The sequence below is a fragment of the Capsicum annuum genome, chromosome 3 (assembly GCF_002878395.1).
Source record: "Capsicum annuum cultivar UCD-10X-F1 chromosome 3, UCD10Xv1.1, whole genome shotgun sequence".
Classification (NCBI taxonomy): Eukaryota; Viridiplantae; Streptophyta; class Magnoliopsida; order Solanales; family Solanaceae; genus Capsicum; species Capsicum annuum.
In genome coordinates, this window is record NC_061113.1 from 97,674,737 (window position 1) to 97,695,694 (window position 20,958).

Consider the following 20,958-nt stretch of genomic DNA (forward strand, 5'->3'; position numbering starts at 1 on the left):
CAGGAAAACAAATGTAAAGAGAAAAAGATGTGCAGCAATCTTCATTATCTTATACCACCTAAACTGGGATGGAAATACCCTCAACAATGTAAACTCCAGTTCACGTGGTACAAATACTACTCTCTCTGTTCTGAGTTACACTTCCGATTTGGGTTGTTGAAGGAAGGAAACAGGAACACTAAGTTCTTCCACAGAACTGTTGATGCCCACAAAAGATACAACAGCATTGACCAATTAATGATCCAGGATGAATTAATATTAGAGCCACAGAGAATCAAGAATGAGATTTTGGAATTTAAAAAAAAACTACACTAAGACTGAAGAGTGCAAGCCTAAAAGCAACTTTGAGAATTGTCCAGCAATAACCAAGGAAGAAAAGGAATTATTGCAGAGCACATTTGAAGAACAAGAAGTCCTGAGATGTCTGAAAATGTGCGCCATGGATAAGGCAACAGGCCCTGATGGATTGATGGATTCACAATGGGTTTCTTTACCAAATGTCGGGAAGCGCTCAAAGAGGACATCATGGGGGCATTCTTTCCATTCTCATTCTTTCTTTGAAAGGAGTTTTAATGCAACTTACATTGCTTTGATTCCGAAGAAGAAAGGTGCAAAGGAGTTAATTGACTTCAGACCGATAAGTCTCATAGGACGCATTTACAAGATTATTGCAAAAGTACTGACAGAGAGACTGAAAAGGGTAGTGGAAAGGTTGATAGACTCCCAATACATGGCATTCATAAAAGGAAGGCAAATAATGGATGTCATTCTTATAGCCAATGATGGAGTTGACTCAAGACAAAAGTAGAAAAAGCCTAGTATTCTTTTTAAGCTAGATATTGAGAAAGCATAACAAGTAAACTGGAATTTCTTACTAAGCATATTACAACAAATGGGCTTTGGAGGGAAATAGATCAAATGGATAAAATTGTGTTTCTACTGTCAGATTCCCAGTCATCATTAATGATTCCCTTGAAGTTTTTTTCCGGCTCAGAGAGGTCTCAGGCAAGGTGGGTGATCCCCCTGACGCCTTTTTTGTTCATAAGGGTCATGGAGGGGTTAAACAACATGATCAAAATTGCCAATCTTAATGGGTGGATTAAGGGCTTTAAGGTAGCCATGAATGGTTATTAAAGTTAGGAGAAATCTCCAATATGATAATGACACCTTGATGCGTTGTGATGCAGAGGTGAAGTAATTGAGAATTTTGAGAATTATCTTAGTCCTTTTTTAAGGTATTTCCGGGTTGCATATTAACCGGAGAAAGGAGTCATCTTTTTCCAATTAATGAAGTAACAAACATGGAGGCTTTGGCAATGATTCTAGGGCGACAAATGGGGTTTCTCCCTACTACATATCTTGGCATGCCACTAGGTGCAAAATCAAAATCAACAGGAGAAATGTGAGAAAAAGCTCTCAAGATGGAAGTGTCGGTACTTAACATTTGGAGGGAGACTCACACTAATTAATTCAGTCCTAGATTGGATTCTATGCCTGCTTATATGATGTCCCTCTTTCCCATCCCTATAGGAGTCGCTCAAAGACTAGACAGTATAAGAAGGCAGTTTTTGTCGCAGAGAAATAAAGAAAATAAGGTGTATCATCTAGTAAACTGGAAAGATGCAATCCTTTGCAAGGCTTGAGGTGGACTAGGATTTAGAAATTTGAAGAATCATAGCAAAGCACTCAAATTGAAGTAGTTATGGAGATACTTTCAAGACCCTCAAAACTCATGGAGCAAGGTGATCAAAGATAAATATAAAGTGGAAGATAACGGGATGACAAAGCTAGTTAACTCAGCTCATGTATTTTTTTGAAACGGTTAAAGTTTTATTCTTCAGCATACCCTAATGTTGGCCTATGTAGCTTGGACTCTTCAAAAATATCAGCAGATGCATGTTGGATTCTCCAAAAGTAGTGTATTTTTTGGAGAATCCGACACGGGTGCGGCATCAAAAGTGAAGAGTCCGCCCAACTTAGATATTGGCCACCTCCAAAAAGTATCAGTTACAAAATTCCTATTAAGTCTACAATCTGATCTACTTCTTCAATACAAAGTTGTTTACACCAACAAAGTAAAGATACTAAACAATTCCATTTAACCTTACGAATGGAATTCGATCTATCTTCAAAACATCTTCCATTTCTTTCAATCCAAACGAACCACCATATACATGATGGTATTAACCTCCACCACTTGCTACCTCCTCTCCTAATCCAGCAACTCAATACTTCTGCAGTATATCTAGCATTGGCCAAAGTTGTGATGCTGAATTTCAGAGTTTAGTGAACGTAACATTGCAAAAATAGATGGTCGTTTGTTTCCCTTGTCAAATTGCACAAAAAACAGTTGGGAACCAATTGTCTACCTTTTTTCTAAAGTACATCCTTAGTTAAGCAAGCCCTCTTTATTACTAGCCAAGTGAAGCATTTCACTTTTGTAGGTATATCCCTCTTCCAAAAGTAGTTCCAGTAATATTTAGGGCATCAATCCATAACCTGCAACCCTGTCTTGTATGCACTGTTGACTAAAAAAGACCACCTTTGTTGTGCTTCCAATGAATGTTGCCTCTAGTATAGTATAGGTTTAATGTTAATACTCCCTAGTTTCCCTGGTAGCTATGCCACCCTCTCTATCTCCCAATCATTAAGGAATCTTCTAAAAGAGATGTCCCAGCAGATCAGCAATAACCTACGTTAGCCTTAGGATTATCACAAATTTGGAACAAGTTTGGAAAGAGTTCCCTAAGAGGGGATTGGTCTATCAAGACATCATTCCAAAATTTGATCTTGCTTCCATTTCCCACCTCGATGAACAAGTTTTCTTTCATTTTAGGTCACAAAGTTCTAAATGTTCTCCATAATCCCACACCATATGGTTCATTAGTGCTCTCTGTACACCAAGGACTCATCTCTCCATATTTAGCTATAATCACCTATCTCTAAAGAGCTTCTCCTTCCACAATGTATCTCCAAACACACTTCATTAATAGACTTCCATTCTGAAGTCTCAAATTTCTAATACCCAACTCCCCTCTTTCTTTGCTAAGAAGCACAGTTTTCCAGTTTACTAGACTACAGCCGTTTCCTTCGTTATTGCCTTGCCATAAAAACTTTCTCCTTAACTTGTCTAGGTTTTTTACCACTTTGACTGGGATTGAAAATAATGACATCACATACGTTGGTAATGAGTCAAGAACAGAGTAGATGAGAATCAATCTTCATCCAAGAGAAAGATACTGAGCTTTCTATCTTGCCAGTTTCTTTTCAGTCTTCACCAAGATAGAATCCCAAATATCCAAAGCCTTGTAATTGCTGCCTAGGGGCATTCCCAGGTAAGTGGGTGGGCAATAACTCAACACTGCATCCCAGTATGCTTGCCAATTGTTGAATTTGAGGAACCTCATTAATGGGAAAACATTACTTTTTCACCAATTGACTCTCAATCGAAAAACTGCCTTAAAACAAACCAGAATTGCCCTGATATTCAAGTTGTGTGGGCTCTTTATTTTCAATGCCGCACCCATGTCAGATTCTTCACAAATACACTACTTTTGGAGAATCTGACATGCACCTATTGACATATTTGATGAGTCCGAGCAACATAGCCAAATATAACTGATTTGTTCTGCTACAGGCTCACAAAAGATGATAGTCTCATCCGCATAAAGCATGTGACACACTTCTTTTACTTCTCACCCCTCTCTCCCCCTTGAAAGCCTTTAATCCATCTATTTTATGTTGTAATCTTCATCATATAGTCGAAACCTTCCATTGTCAAAATGAACAAGAAAAGGGAAAGAGGATCACCCTGTCTCAATCCCCTTTCTGACTCAAAAAAGCCACGTGTTCTCCATTAACTAGAATGGAAAACCTGACATTTTTAATGCGAGCCTCAATCCACTTCAATCACCTACATCCAAATCCCATTTGTCTAAGAGTGTTAAGGAGGAATGACCAATTTACACGATCATAAGCTTTTTGAATATCCAACCTGCGCATTAATCCAAGGGCTCCCGTCTTCATTTTTGTATGAACACACTCACTAACTATAAGTGTTGCATCCATAATTTGCCTCCCCTTCGCAAAAGCCATTTGACGTTTGCTAATTAATTTATCCACCACTTTTTTTCGTCTTTCAGCCAATAATCTAATAATTATCTTATAGACACCACCAATTAGACTAATTAATCTGAAATCTTTCAAGTTTGAGATTCATGGCTTCATTGAAATTAATGCAATAAAAGTTGCATTGGAGTGAAAGAACTGAATAGTTCTGATTAAATCCTCTTTCAACACATTCCAGAAAGTCGGAAAAAACACCATTGGGTAGCCAACAGGTCCAGGAGCTTTCTCTTTTGCACATAGATTTAAACACTCCAAAATTTCATCCTCCTCAAATGGTCTTTGTAGCCACACCTGTTCTTCTATAGTGATTCTTTGTAATATTTAAAAGTTCCAATTCAGGTCTCCAATGTTTTGTCTCATTGTAATGGCTCTTATAGGACTCCTGCACAGACTTTTTGATTCTGTTATGGTCTTTAATGAAAACCCCTTCTATCTCCAGTTGTTCCACAGAATTGAACCTTTAATGGGAAGTTGCAATTCCGTGAAAAAACTTGGTGAATCTGTCCCCTTATTTAAACCACTGGATTTTGGATCTCATCTCTATTTTCATGTTATTTCCTCTCTGCAACTTCTTCAAATCCTATTCCCAAGTGTCTTTGTAGCAATTCATCATCACTTGGTGGCCTTTGTTCCTAAATTTTTTACCGTCAAAGATTTGATTCAGAATGTCTTCCTTTCTCTGTCTCCAGTTCCCTCTATTGCTTTTGCTCCACTCTTTAAGCTTCACTTTCAACTTCTTAAGTTTTTCGGCAAGGATGTAACCTGGTTTACCACTCACTTGAAAAGACACCACCAGTCTTGGATTTTCTCTTTAAAGTCCTCCGCTTCAAACCACCAAATTTCAAATTTGAAGTAGGACTTCCTCCCTCCTTCATCTCCACAGTCAAGATTATAGGATCGTGGTTAGAGGCAATTTAGGAAGACAGTTTTGACTTATCCGAGTGAAATTTTCCTCCCATTCTGCAAAGTGGCAAAATTTATCAATTCTAGAGGCATAATGATGATCTTCTCCTCTTTTCCAAGTAAAGGATCCTCTAAATAAAGAAGGGTCCACCATCTCCAGTTCTTTAATGCTCTTTAATGCGGGTTAAAAACTCTGTCATGGCACCTTACTATTTGTTCTCTCTATGATATATCTTGTGACATTTAAGTCACCACACACAATCCATTACCCATCAATGTTGTTCTTAAGCATCAGTAGTTCCTGTCAGATCACTCTCCTCTTCACTCTATTATAATCTGCATAAACTGCAGTGATAAACAAACTGAAACCATCATTCACTCCTGAAAACTTCCCAGTTATGCATCGACTCCCATTCAGAACTAACTCCCCATTCCAGATTCTCTTATCCCACAGTATTAGAATTCCCCCACTGCTTCCCCGGGCCTCCTTCATAATTGTGCCCCCCCCCCCCTTCTTGCTCCATATGCTTTGAAGAATGCTATCTATGGGACCTTCTACCTTAGTTTCTACTTTCTACCCGAACAAGAATATCAGCTCTCCATTGCCATAGAAATTTTCTCACAATCTCTCTTTTACTCTCCCCATTTAACCTCCTCACATTCCAAGAAAGAATTATAACTCTCATTGAAGAGATAGATTCTCCCACTAGATTTAGGCTCATTGTCTTTGAACTTCATATCAAAAATCAAATTCTTAACCTCCCTTGGAAGAATACTATCACACTTACTAGATTTCTGCCCCTCCCTCAATCCCTTCTGCCTATCCTTCCTTTGATCTAAATTCAATAATAAAGCAAGAGCTTCCTTTTTGCACCCCTTGAGATCAAGTCCCAACTGTTTGCTCAAACTAATCAAGTTTGCTTGAACCCAATCATTTGCAATAGCTTCTATATCTACCTCTTGACAGCTACTATCAATCTGTATTAGTATAGGTTCTACCTCTGCAAACATGACCACCAAAGAATCTGAAAAATCCACCTCCCCTGTTCTTTGATCTTTGCTAGTGTCGGCATTCTCAATTGTCGGAGCTTCTTCCCCTTCACTCGAATTTCTTACCAAGTTATTACATTTCTTCCCCCCCTCATGAGCGTTTGCCTCTGTTTTCCCCCCTTATGTAGAGTTCATTCTCCATATCCCCATAAAATATCGAAGTTACTCGTCTCAAAATCCTTCTTCTCTAATATTGCTTCAGTAAAGGGCTTTGTAAATGACTTTCTGTTTTTGTTTGCTTTTGTTTGAAACAGCCTCTGGCAGAAATGCAAGGTAAGGCTGCATACGATACACCCTTGTGGTGGGGCCCTTCCCCGGATACCGCGCATAGCGGTAGCTTTAGTGCACCGGGCTGCCCTTTTTATGCATTGCTGATTCCATTTAGCGGTCCTTTGGATTTTAGTAAAGATTTATTGGGCTTTTCTTTTGTGAGCCCAATAAGATTCAAGTCTATTGAATTTACATCCCATGTTTCAAGTAAATCCAATTCACGTGTGAGATTACGTGAGATCACTAGTCCCCATGATGGTCATTTAAAGTTGAAAAGGGCACATGCCTAGCCATGTGACATCTGTCAACTAGACTTTCCCCTTTCTTGTAGATCTCAATATTCGACACTTCAAAATCCTCTGCTTAGACTCCATTTTTGAATATTGGTTCAGACCTCTGGTCAAAACTTTGAACCGGCCTACAACCATGCATCATCACATCGTCCTTTACTGGTTGGTCTTTGTGCCTTCTACGATAAATCGCTAGTAGTTCACACCATATCGAAAGGGAGTAGATAATGTCACCGTCGATCACTTCAACCGCCGCCAGTATCTTTTCCTTTTGGACACCTTGTGCTAATTCTTGCCCATTTCAAGTGATTTTTGAGCTCGATTTCTTCCTTGTTTTCTAGCCAACCCCTACATTCATCCTCAAATGCTTTCATCACCTTCGAGTGCCATAGATGTAAAGGAAGTCCCAACACTCTGATCCAAAACCATTCAAACCTGAGGGATTCCGACAGAGCTCCGTTTATAGGCAACCATCACTCAAGATTTAGGGTTTGGCCTTGTCCTCCAATCTCCCATGAGTATATGCTTTGCATGTCTCCGTGTCTGGAATTCAAATAAGAAGAGAAAACCATTCATGTCATACACCTAGAGATTAAATACTCCCTTCCAATTTTGGCTAACCCATCTCCTCGCGGCACACATCATTAAGAGTAGGGATCTCTTCTCCTACAGTGCATTTTCCCACTGCACACATTTATGAAACAATGCATTTTATCTTCCTGTGGGCAGTTTTCTGGTAGAGAGTTGACTTGTGCCTGTTGGTTTCATTTACTAGTTGCAATGGCTTCTTTGAAATTTCAATTTCAAGTAAAGACTTTGCTAAATGGGCCCCAGTTGTATTGGTCCCCCTTTTTGTACTTGAGTGTACATCAATGAAGTCTTCAATTAAAACCCCCACCCTTCATTAAAGTGATTTTCTGGTATGATAATGATGGATATGTCGTTGGCATTGACAGCTATAACTGAGATAAATCTACAAAATTTATTAAACTTTTAGGTGCAATAAATTTAAGTAGACACATCCCGACATCTCCATGATTTAAAGTGATTTTCTTGTATGATAATGATGGATATGTTGTGGCCATTGACAGCTATGATTGAGATAAATCTAGAAAATTTATTAAACAGGGTTCATGAAACCTTTTACATAGCCATAAAACCGTTCCCTATGATGAGACTGTGAGATCATAAGATTTACCCCCATACGAAAGAAAATTTTGTTATCCATCTCGGAGTGAAAAAAGAGATGAAGAAGAGTAGATAGAGAAGAGAGGAGGTTGACTCCGATAGTGTAAGACCACCAGAGAGGAGTTCAAAAGCCCTGAAGGGGCCTCTAAAAGTTTATCTTGGGTTCCGTGTCAAAGAGAGTCTATCAAGTGCCCCTCCAAATCTCGGTTTTGTCACTTCTCTGTGTGTAAGCTACCAGTTTTTGCACGATTTGTTAACTAAGATTATGGTGTTAGCCTTTGGAGGTCTACCAGGGAACTATAACCAGCACTTAAATGTAAAGTCCTTGTCGAAGTACAAAATGGTAGCAAGACTTCTTCCTGGAATGATAATTGGTTGGGGAATGGAACCTTGAAAGTCTTATTTGTTGATATTTTTGCTCTAGCTCAACACCAACAGAGATCTATAGCTGAAATGTGGTCCCCTCAACAAGGTTGGGATCTGATACTTAGAAGAAACTTGAATGACTGGACGTGAACAGAACAACAGAATTTTACAACCAGCAGGAGAACTTCACGGGAGATGACAGGCAAACCACCAACACTAATTGTTGTTTACTCTGACGGTGGTTTTGATCCCTTAAGGGAGGAAGTTCAGTGTTAATACAGCCTATAAAATGTTAAACAAGCCCAGAACCCAAGTCACCAATTAGGCCTGAAACCATATATAGAAGACTAGAATACCATATAACGCTGCCTATTTCTCATGATTATTGGCAAAGGAAGCGGTGCTCACACAAGAAAATTTAATCCATAGAAAGTGGATTCTCTGTTTTAGATGTTTCTTATGTGACAAAAGAGGTGAAAACAGTTGGCCATTTATTTCTACACGGCAGCATCACTGACCAGTTATGGAAGATCTTCATTAATCTTAAAGGATAATCTATCCTAGACACTTTCGATTCTTGTTAGGATGGTAGGCTTGTTTTGCTTTCTTTTGCACACTTGTATATATGGTTTCAGTACATGGACCCATGTACTGATTTGTGCTAAATACATACAACAGTTACCTTCACAAAAAAATTGACACCATTCACTTAATATTATTCTATATAGCTCTCATAACTTTCAAGATTTCAAATTTACTAAATTTTGAACTTTCATATCTTTAGTTTTTGAGCCTTACTTTAATATTTTATTTTACTAAAACTAGCGCATTATATAGGTCAATTCAAATCTTAACCTACATTTCTACTTTTCCACTAAACCACCGTAACCTGAAATTGAATGGAGGGAGTAAGGGGGCTTGCTATAGAACTACGCATATTCACTCATGGACCTTGTGAAGAACCAGTATTTTTTATCGGTTAACATATCAAAAATAGGAGAATGTGTTTAAAAATTAAATTTACTTATTTCTTGGTAAAATTTGTATTTAGTGAAGAACCAGTATTTTTCACTGGTTAAAATCTAAAAAATAGGAAGGTCGGTTTAAATATTAAACTTACTTTTTTCTTGGTAAAAATTGTACCCAATGCAAAGAAAAAATAAATGTCTAACTGCCAAAACAACAAAAAGCAAATAAGATAGCAATTAGTGTGATGATAATAAAAATCCAATGGCCATTATGCCATTTCAGTTCATAAATGATAAGCAAATTACAGCCACATGCACTTAAAATAAACACAAAACAAAGAACAGCCTCTAGTTTGCAATTAGAAAGGAGACCTCAAATGACAAATTATGCGAGATGCTTTGACCACCCAAAGGTAAATATAAAATGGGCACTCCTCCAAAACCTACGCCTAAGGGATTGCAAATTTGTACCTTATCAAAACAAAACAACCAAAGAAAAAGTACAGGGTCTACAAGCCTTTAAAAAAGGTTCAGAGGAACTTTCCAACTTGACTTAGAAATATGTGTTCATTGTTCCTAGGTTGTATTATTAGGCATGTGCCTATTAAGGAGAGGAATTTCTGGTTTATGTCAACAACAAAGATGGTTACTGGTCCGTAATATCATAGATTTTTACTGGTTAAAAGATTTGTTCCATTAAGCTGAATGTCCACTAGTTAGGCGCATATCACGGGTTTATACCCTGTTCGGTTATAGACAAAAGACTGATATTTGAGTGGAGAAGGGTAGAGGGGCGGGGAAGGAGAGCCTTGGAGTAACTGATAAAGTTGTTGCCATGTGACCAAGAAATCACTGGTTCAAGCCTTGGAAACAGCCTCTGGCAGAAATGCAAGGTAAATCTGCTTACAATACACCCTTGTGGTGAGGCCCTTCCCCGAACACCGCGCATGGCGGTAGCTTTAGTGCACCAGGCTGCCCTTTTTTAAGGGTAGAGGGGCGGGCGCATTATCCAATTTTTAAGAAGATTAGACCTTTGTCCTACATGCTGCCTCGGTGTAAAAGAACAAAAGCCTTCTTCATAATGAGGAGGGGATGACATCCTCATCTCAAACCTCATCCATTATTCCTTTTCTTGAATGGGGTGAATCTTCGTCATCTTGAGATCAATGCAATTTACATAACGACCCAATACTCTAATTTCTCCTACAGGGTGTGGGAGCTTTCTTATGGTACTCCAGGATCATACATGCACAAAAGAAATCCTAATTCCTGGGAAGATTCAATGCAGGGAAACCCTATCTCAGGATGGTGCAAGATGCTATGTAGTCCACTGTGTTCAAAAGCGGCATTTAAAAAAGGAGAGGCACTAACTCTAAGGGGAAGACCTAGTGGTTAAAGAGTTGGGATGGCAACTTGAAAATCAAGTTTTGAGATTACACTAGGTTAATTCCTCTAATGTGCTTATGCACTGAAGACTAGCGCGTACATGTGGTAGCACGCAAGAAATGGATTAGTAGAGGTGCGATCAAGCTTCCAAGACACCATCATTGTCAGAAAAAACAAAAAACGAGGGCCAGAAACTTGTGACAGCTAATAGTTTACTCTCCATGACCTTTAGCCACTACCCTTTTTCACAACACAGATCAAGTATTTCACAAAAAAAAAGTACTACCTTTCTTGAAACTGAAAGCAGAAAGATCTTTCACTTTCTTCTTTGACCTCCCATACAAAAAAGGAGTTCGAATGCAAGATAAAAGCTCCCAAACAAAAAAGAGGATAGTCGCAGAAAAGGAAAAAAAATCGAATCCAACATACACATGCAAAGTGTAAATTTTTAAAAAGTAAAAAAAAAAGAGTTCTCAGCGGACGGGAAGCAAAGGGCTATGGGAGAAGAGGTAACGAAGTTTCGCCACTAACCTTTGTAGAAAAGAGTAGCAAATATCCGGATAAAAGGCTGAGCGAAGAGCGCCGGCGGAAAACAACCTCGGTGGCAATGGCAGCGGCGGAGCGAGAAAATTTCGCGACGAAGCTTTGATTAAAGGGAAAGTTCGGAATTGTGCTGAAACCAGATTTACCCCTTTTGCCTATTTATATGTTGGACACAAGTGTCATTTGAATAAGTTTATAGCTGGACTCCCCCACTCCCTTGCCCAAACCCCAAAGTAACGAGACTGTTCTGTATATTGTATTGTACTATGTATTATTGTTATGTTATTTCTATCTAACTATCTACTAGATGTTCACCGGCATGTGTCAACGTATATTATTTTTTTATCTTAATTTATATGATATAAATAAAATTTAGATAATTAATTATATTTTTAATAAATTTTTATATAATTAAGTTGTTAATTATTATAATTTATAATATTTTTTTGATATTACAATTTATTATTTTAAGTTGTTAACTATTGAAATTTATAATACTCTAATTGTCAAAAAATTTGTGGCATTAATAGTCAATTATAGTTTTAAAATAGTTTAAGTTTTTAATTATTTTGACTTATAATACTTTTTCTTCTATTCTAATTTAAGTAACACTGAGATAATTTTGAAAGTCAATCATATACCACGATTGAAGTAGTGAAGCAGACATGTCTTATATGAATCATAATAATTAATTAGAAGTGATATAGCAAAGTTGCTACAAAAAATACTTGTAAAAAAATTTAAGTGAGTCTCATATAAGATGTCAAGTTAATTTAAAACAACAAGAGTTAATTTGTGTCTATTTTTCTTTTTTATTCAATATTATCAAATTTTTAATACATGGATGAGTTATAATAATTAATTAGGTGTGATATAATAAAATTACGATTGAATCAGCTGAAACAGACATGTCATAAATGACTAATTTACTTTTTCTATTAAACATGATTAATTTTTTAATACGTAAGATCCAACCAAATATCACAATGTGGTGAATCAGACATGTATTAAATAAGTCATAATAACTAATTAGAAGTGATACAACAAAATTGCTATAAAAAATATTTGTGAAAAAACTTAAGTGGGCCTCATCTAAGATGTCAAGTAATTTAAAACATCAAGAGTTAATTTATTATTTTATTTTTTAATTAAATATTATTAATTTTTTAATACCTAGATGACTTATAATAATTAACTAGGGGTGATATATTAAAATTACGATTGAAACAGCTAAAGTAGATATGTCATAATTGTCTATTTTACCTTTCAAATATTATTATTTTTTAAATATGTGAATAACATATAATAATTATTTAAGGGTAATACAGTAAAATCATCGAAGAAGCAGGCACGTCGACGAAGAGGTGCCTGTTTCTTCGCGTTTCTAAATAGTAGTAATATATACTAGTTTAGGTGCATGTGTCTCGCGCGTGTACCTCGCTTTATTGAGTTCAAACGTTATACTAAATAGGATATTTATTTAAATAATAAAGATGAATACAATAATTAAATTCAACATCTTTTGGAGAATTTATTTAATTAAACATAGTAGCCGTTTGGCCATAAAAACTAAAAAATTTCGGAGTTGGAATCGTGTTTGGCATGTCTTTTTTGAATATTTTTTTTTTTACTTTTGAAAAAACTTTTTAAAATATGATTTTATGCCCCCACTTTTACAAACTATTAAAATCACCCAACTAAAATTTACCTACTAACAGAAAAATAACACAATTAATCACTTTTATAAAAATAATTACATATACATGGTCATATTTAATGAATCTCAATTATGACATATGTAATATTTACATTAATAGCCGTTTTCTCATATTTGAAAATTTTAAATATGGATGTTATATTAACAGATCATTGTTTCCTATTTTTTAGATAACAAATATTATCTTTCAAATAAATTTATTTTTTTAGGAATTTATTTAATTTATTTCCTTTATTTTCGTTCCTAAAAAATAGGAAATAGTGAGTTGTTATTAAATTATAGGGTGCCGCTAATTTATTTCTTTAATTTTCTTATACATGAAAGATTTTACTGTGTGTGAATAAATTATTAGAACCGGATCGCTTCACTGTCGCACTAGGTACCTTTACTATATGTTAGTTAACCTTAGTCATGAGTCAATCTTAAACCAAGTCCCAATTACGGCCCTTCATGCCACCTGGCTAATCGGCCTTTACAGGGACATCCGACATTAATACCAAGATTGGACTCATAATTGCAGCATCTTAACATACAGACCTCTGCAACAATAGAGGTTTACAATTCTTATTAATAACAAGATGCCATTTCATACATATAACATATTCTGTTGTAGTTCAACACTAGGAATTTAGCCCATCATAGGCTAGAGATACTAAAGTTTAAATTAAAATTAAAATGCAGAAATTTAAAAATAACCTTAATATGGATGGATTGTGCTCAAAACCAAAAGCTTTTATTTCAAATCAAGATATATATTACAAATGAGAGAGAGTAGTAGAGAGAGAGTGGTGGTTCTCAAACCTGTCCTTGAAAAATAAAAAACGAGCTCCTTATAATGGATGCTCTATACAAAAGACAAAACAAGAAATGACCCTTACTATTCATAATTGGCATTTACTATTTACAAACGATCCCTGTTTTTTCAAAAAGCTAAGTGTCCTTTTACTATTCATAAATGACTCTTGCTTTTTCATTAAGCTATTTTCATTTTGTTTGTCATCATAGCTTTCAATAATTTCAACATTGGCGGGACCCTCCATGTTTTTATGTCATTTTTCCCCTTGGTTCTTTGCAGTACTGAAAGATTCTTCCATGGTTGTTTGAAATTTTTGCAAATAATCATCCAGATCTATTTCTTCATCACTTTGGATATCCTGCGACTCACCAGCCAAGCAATCCCCTGCAGAAGAGATGGATAAATCTGAAGTATACTCCTGATCAAGATTTTTCAATAAATCTTTTTTGACTTCTTCTATATAGGATGTCAAAATCTCAGCTTTGGTCATTGTGCCCTTCTTCAGTTGAAGCTTTCTAGTGACTAGTTTAGTGTGCGCGCTTTGCATGTGAGTCTTTAATTAATAGACTTAAAATTCCAAAGCAAATCAAACCTTGATCCTTAAGAAGTTTAGCAATCTAAATGGACGAATAAAATATTGAGAACCTTGATGGCAAATTTCGTTCGCGATAATATACTTGTTTCGTTCAATTTTTTAATAAGAATTTTTCAACTGAAAAGAAGCACGAGAAATTATCAAAAAATGAAGAATCTATTATCTGTGTATAATTCATACATAATCTTTAAAATTATTAACTAAAAAACATAAAAAAGGACACAAAGATTGAATATAATAAATGCAAAAATTCAACTTAATTAAGACAAAATAAGAACACGTAAAATCTAATATAAAATTATTCAAACTTTTTCGTGAACACGATCATAAAGATAGAAAAAAGCATCCATTTAATGTTATATGAAAGCAAAACTTTACATACATTCTAAATACAATAACAATGATAACATATTTAGTGCAATTTCGTATATAGGATAGTTGTGTGCGTTGACCTAACCTCAAACTCCATTGTGTGAAAGAATGATCAAGAAAACTTGAAAAGGCTAGACAAAATTAATGAAAAGAATTTGAAATTACAAGTCCTTTTATAGAAGTTTTAAAATAGACAAATAAAAGAATTCCCAAAAAAAAATTAAAAAATTTAAATATGTATATATTTTGTATTAAAATACCTCCAACTATTAAAGGAAAAACAAAAGCAGGACGGACTCCTCTAAATTTGGAAAATTTTTAAGACTCCTAGTACACTTTGATTTTATATACGGCTTACCCAAAGTGATTTTAATTGTACCCAAAACTAATTACGGTACTTTCTATGATAACAAATTGGACATTCTAATTACGTTAAAAAAAGGAGTTTTAAGATTTAGGTAAATAATAAAAAAAATATTGGTAAGTATAATTTAATTAAAAGTTAGACGATTTTGTTGATTGTAAGGTATTTTAATGAAGGACAAAAAATTTCAATCATTTTCTAAGGGTCTTTACACTTTTAATAAATTGTAGATATAAATTATAGATATAAATTATAGATATAGATTATAGACATAAATGATTTGCATCACAAGCAAAATATTTATTACTCGGAAAAAAAAAGGTAGTAAATTTGTAATACTAACATTTCAAGTAATTAAATTGAATTTAATAAAGATGTAGTTAATGTAAAAAGTCCTTTTATGGTATATAATTCAAATAAGGAAAGGTTTAAGGACTAAATTTAAATGAATTCAAACAAGGAAAAGTTTTATCATAAATATATTTAATTAATTTTCAACTTTTAAATATTAGAAAAAAATAGTGAAAAGACGATTTTGTCTAAAGAAAATACTTTTAATGAAAGGTTTGATTACCAAAATTTTAATTGATTTGCCTTGAGTAATAATAAAATAACTTAAAATATAATTATAATTTTATTTAATAGTTAGATTACTTTGCTAATGTGAATTTATCGTCTTACAATTATAACGTGACTTTGTTGCCTTAAAATTTTATTAAATAGCTAATTAATTACAATTTTAACTTAAAGGAAATCCTAGTGTGATGTTGCTATCTTTTTTCCTTACAAATTTGATATATTACATAATTTTATGGTATATAATTCAAAAAAGGAAAGGTTTAAGGACTAAATTTAAATGAATTCAAACAATTAAAGGTTTTTTCATAAATATATTTAATTAATTTTGTAACTCTTAAATATTAAAAAAATTCGTGAAAAGACGATATTGTCTATTACAAAGAGTTTTAATGAAAGACAAACTGTTCAAATCACTTTTATAAAGGACTTCACACTTTTAATATTATATATATATATATATATATATATATATATATATATATTATAGATGTTTATAAAAAATACATGATAATTTATTTATTAAAAACTTCAAAAAAATACTAAAATTTAAAAATCTTACCTCAAATCACAATAAAATGTGGCTTAATAAAAAAAATTCTATATCTAGACCTCTTTTTTCTCTGCATGTGGTAATTTTGAAGAAAAAAAATCTAAATCTTACTAAAGAAAGAAAATTATCATGAGTAGACTCCATTTCCTTTTGCTGCCTATATTTGCAACAATCATCTTTATTGATTCAATTAGTTGGTGACCATAGGCATTACCGTCACCGGTTTGCTGGTTTAATTTACTCCAAAATTTTGTATAATAAACCCGCATCAATCATGGTAAATTATCAGTATTTGATTTTACCTTTATGGACCACTTCAAGATCTACGGAATTGAAAATTCAATGAAGAAATACATCATAGATATTCCTTCAAAAGATATATTATCTTTTTGCACTTTTAGAAGTATTGGTGATATTTCTAACCAATCCTTGTACAGACTTTTAAATGGCTCAGGCAATATCTTTGGTGAGGGACCATGCAAGATCCACCATTTAGCAAACCAATTTGGTATGCTCTGTTTGTGCACATTTGCACATATTTTCACAAACCATGAATGAGATCTCTTAGGATTCTCACATAAGGAAACCTTATCAAAGCTTTCCATATAATCCCAGCAATTATATTTTACAGCAACTTTCAGTTGTTCGGGATATATATATTATCTTTCTTTTAGGGTACTCAAGCCCCATTCTTCATGAGTCAAAATCTGTTTGATTATAATTTTAGAATAACTATAATCCTTTTTTTACTGCTTCATTAGCATATAAATGTTGGATTTCTGCAGAAACCATTGTAGATAATATGGATTGATAATATTTGCAATATTTGTAAGATAACACAACATAAAACGTATTATCCAAATACCTTTGCATCAACTGCCAATGATTATCTTTCCATCTACGATCATGGTTTTCAAGGAAAATTATGACTTCCTTTGTCTTATTGCGCTCATACAACTCACTATTCCCATTGTCATCTTTAATAATACTTGAATACGAAGGGACCTCATTATCCCCTTGTTTCTTAGACTTGAATTTCATGAATTCTAAAAATTCTTGATATGTTTGTTCATCTGTATTCATACCAGAAGAACTTGAACTTGCAATGCTCGAGGATATCAACCTCTGATTTCCAATTTGGGCGAGGACATTACCTCTGCCTTTTGGTGAATTTTTTCCACCTCTTTCTCTGAATGAAGAAGAAGATCCTCATGAGGCCATCCTGAAATCCATAAGAGAAAACATTAGCTTAAAAATTCATGGGTTAAAAAATTGGGTAGGCTATTATCCGATCCTTTTAAGTATTGGATTTCAAAATCAAATGGGGCTAACAAAGCTTGCAATCTTGCAAACATTTGCTTAGAAATATCATGGTTAAAATCCTTATTAAAGATAAATTTTGCAGCTTGGCAATCAGACCTAATTAGGAACTTTTGATTATAAAGATCGCTTTGAAATTTAAGAACACATTTAACTATAGCAAGAATTTCTTTAGCTATAGTTGCATAATTTTTCTAGCTGGCACTCTATTTTCCAGAATAATATTGAACAATATGAACACATTTTTCTTCTGGGAAATATTGCTTGAGAATTCCACCATATCCAATGTCAGAAGCATCAGTATCAATTATTTTTTTCCAATTGGGATTTACAAGTTTAAGGCATGGTAGATTTTCAACTTTAGCCTTAATATTTCTTATCGCAGTAGTATGGCTCACAGACCATGCTTTAGGATTTTTTTTTCAGTTTATCATACAAGATAGTTGTATCTTTTTTAGATCTTCCACAAAAGGAGATATATCATTCAGACTTCCCAGAAATCTCTGCAACTGGGTTTTGTCTGTTAATTCATCAGGAAATTTAGAAGCAAATTCAATACTTCTATTTATGAGAATAATTTTCCCTTTGTCAATATTGTGACCTAAAACTCTGATATTGGTCTGGAATAAAAACATCTTTGGCCCCGAAATTACTAATCCATTTTATATAATGATCTTTCTGAAAAGATCTAGATGTTTAAAATGTGTTTCTACGTTCTTTGAGAACACCAGAATGCATCAATATAGGCAATGATAAAATTACTGTGTGTCATAAAAATATCATTCATGATATTCTGAAACTCTAAAGGAGCATTCTTCAGTCCAAAGGTCATGACATTCCATTCAAATTGTCCCATTGGAACATTAAAAGCAGTTTTGTATTTGTTAGTTTCTAATAGCTGAATTTGCCAATAACCTAATTTCAGATCAAATTTTGAAAATATTAGAGTATCATACAAATGATCTAATAAATCCTTCTTATTGGGAATTAGATATCTAATCCATTTGAGGACTTTATTCAAAGGTTTGTAATTGATAACTAACCTCAAAACTCCTCGTTTTTGTTCTGCATGCTTATTCACATAAAAAGCAGTACATGACCATGGATACTTAGATGGTCGAATCAGGCCCTTATGCAAAAGAGATTCAATTTCTTTTTTACATAATTCTAAATAGTCAGAATTTATTTGACAAGGTCTGCCCTTAGTTGGTATATGACCTTCTTTGAAATCATTTTCATATGGAGACTAACAACATATTGTTTCCTTTGCCAAAACGCATTTGGATGATCCCCATAAATTTAAATTGTCAACTGATTTTTTAGAAACTCAATTTTTTCAAGTAATTTTGATTTTTGAAGAGTTTCATTGATAGTCAAACTGCAAATTTCATTTTTCAAAAATTCCATTTGCCTATTTTTTGAAATAATCTTTTCTTTAATCAGATTTAAATATCTGGTATAGGGTGGATCACACCATTCAAATTGAATATGTTTATTATTAAAGGTTCCAATGATACTTTTTCATCCCAACGGGCTAATGGATACAAATGTAGAAACCATGGTTTCCCTAAGATAAGGTCATCAGTAATATCTTTAACTAAAATAAAAGTTTTAGGCATACAAACTTTTTTTTGCAAATGTACGCTTTAGGGATTCTATATTTGACTCCCATTTTCTGACCACTTGCATTCCTCACAGTATTAGTGGTCTTTTCAAAATTTCTTGAAGGTATCATACCTTCTTGAATGCAGTTACAGCCTGCCCCACTGTCAATGAGAGCTGTAAATTCTTTCTTATAGTTGTAATTAATAAAAAGGGTGACCTTAGCATAGAAGTATTGGTGAGCAGCTCCTTCTAAGGTTTTAAAGAAATCTCCATTAGGGAGAGTTTGGCTATCCTCAGTGGGTAATAATTTTGGGTTTTCTAAAGCAGAAAACCTTTGATCTAATGCCAAATTATGACTCTTAAGGAAAGATATTTCCTTCTTGAGATTATCTATCACATTCTTCAGGTCCTGGGTTGTTGCTGGAATAGCTTCAACCTTCTGTCTTTCTCTTAAAAGTTTATTAACTACAGTCATGCTATAAAGACCTTTTGGGGAGGGAATAATATGCATTTTCTCCTAAATAAGGGAAGAACTGGTGGATGGCTTATCATACTGCTTACCCAAGTCTTTTAGTATTTCTAGTAGAGCTGCTAATTTTTTATATTTCAAAACATTAATTTCTATATCTTGAAATTGGGATATGATGTTGTATAAAACATCCTCCTTCTCCTTGTTTGTACAAGGTTATCATTCTTATCAAAGTATACACTCATCATCTGAAGGCATATAGTCTTCTTGATGGAGAACTCGCAGGTCCTCATCGGTTGAATCATTTTCCTCATTATCACTATGGTCCGGACTAAAGTTTTTCGTAGAGGAATTGAGCAAAATCTTACACAGAGAGTCTTTAATATCATCATCAATAGTGAGACTCTTGATCTTGCTTTTTACTTTGCAATCTTTCACAAAGTGACCAAATCTACCACATTGGTAACAAGTGTTGGCCTTCTTGGCTTTTCTATAAGCCTTTTTGGATTTGTAATCCTCTTTTTTTTTTTCCTTCTTGTCAATCCTTTTAGACCTTTTCTCCCCAGAGTACTTTTTCTTACTCTTATGAGATTCTCTAGCGCTTTTGGGAATATCTATAGCAAATTGCTCATAAAATTCTCCCAGCTGTTGTCTCTCAGTAATACGATACTTCTTAATCTGTTGGTTTAACTTAATCCCACTACATAAATTTAAACCTTCTTGAGTAACAACCTTTATAGGGTTACCATAGGTGTAAGCCTCATAGTTAATACTCACATTAGGACCTCTAAGGGTTTTCCTAATTCTTTCAGCAAATAATATGGGAAGACCATCTATAAACATGGACTTCCAATGAGAACTATTACTCTCAGGTAATTCCATCACTTTATAAAGAAATACATCTTTATACCATCTCTAAGACATTTAAGATTTTGGAGCAGAGTCATAATACTTTCACTATTATCGAACCATCTTCCAGAGAAGTGCTCAATAATATTAATAATTAAAGTATAAAAAGTGTTCATGACCTCTTGGTTATCTTTTTTCTTTACTACAGACTTGATGATTTTGTTTTTTTGGTCTTGGGTAAGATAATTATCTAGCCTTTAAGCTGACCAGTAAAACCTGCCGTAATTATTTCGGCAATGCCCCTATCATTAGCTTTCAGAAGGGCTTTACATATGGTACTGTACATCAACATTCTATGTGCCATTGTAGATATCTGTCTATCAGATAAGCCATCTACATTCCATTTGTAGATTTCATCACCTCTAAACTATTGGAGAAATATAATCCTTGTTCTTCAAATAGAACGTCCTAAGGAGTTGGTCTAGGATAATAAAACATCTTTTGGGTAGACTTTCTAGCAAATTTATCTGAGATCATGTTTATCTCAACAGGATTAGCATGCGCACCATTTTCGCTTGCAAAATTTTCATCGTGGATAGGATTTATCTTTGGTCCACGAAATTTTTCTTCTAGCAACTTTTTGATATTAT

At 34.1% G+C, this 20,958-nt stretch overlaps 2 protein-coding genes across 3 annotated transcripts in view; both read right to left on the reverse strand.

Moving 5' to 3' along the window:
• LOC107863651 (protein PHOTOPERIOD-INDEPENDENT EARLY FLOWERING 1) overlaps positions 1–11,249 on the reverse strand; it is a 76,511-nt gene extending 65,262 nt beyond the window's left edge. The window contains exon 1 of one of the 2 annotated variants that reach the window (XM_047408192.1): positions 11,081–11,244. The gene's annotated coding sequence lies outside the window, so the exon portion shown is untranslated. Of the gene's footprint in view, positions 1–11,080 lie in introns of both variants that reach the window. The other variant, XM_047408194.1, reaches the window with a different exon arrangement.
• An 8,438-nt stretch (positions 11,250–19,687) lies between these two features.
• Positions 19,688–20,341, reverse strand: LOC124896695. Its single transcript, XM_047408380.1, has one exon. It carries the CDS (start codon positions 20,339–20,341, stop codon positions 19,688–19,690), a length of 654 nt encoding a protein of 217 aa, XP_047264336.1.
• Positions 20,342–20,958: the final 617 nt, after the last annotated feature.

Bases quoted from the DNA above. Each gene is read 5' to 3' on its own strand.
- LOC124896695 (XM_047408380.1), bottom strand. From the start codon at position 20,341: ATGGAATTACCTGAGAGTAATAGTTCTCATTGGAAGTCCATGTTTATA.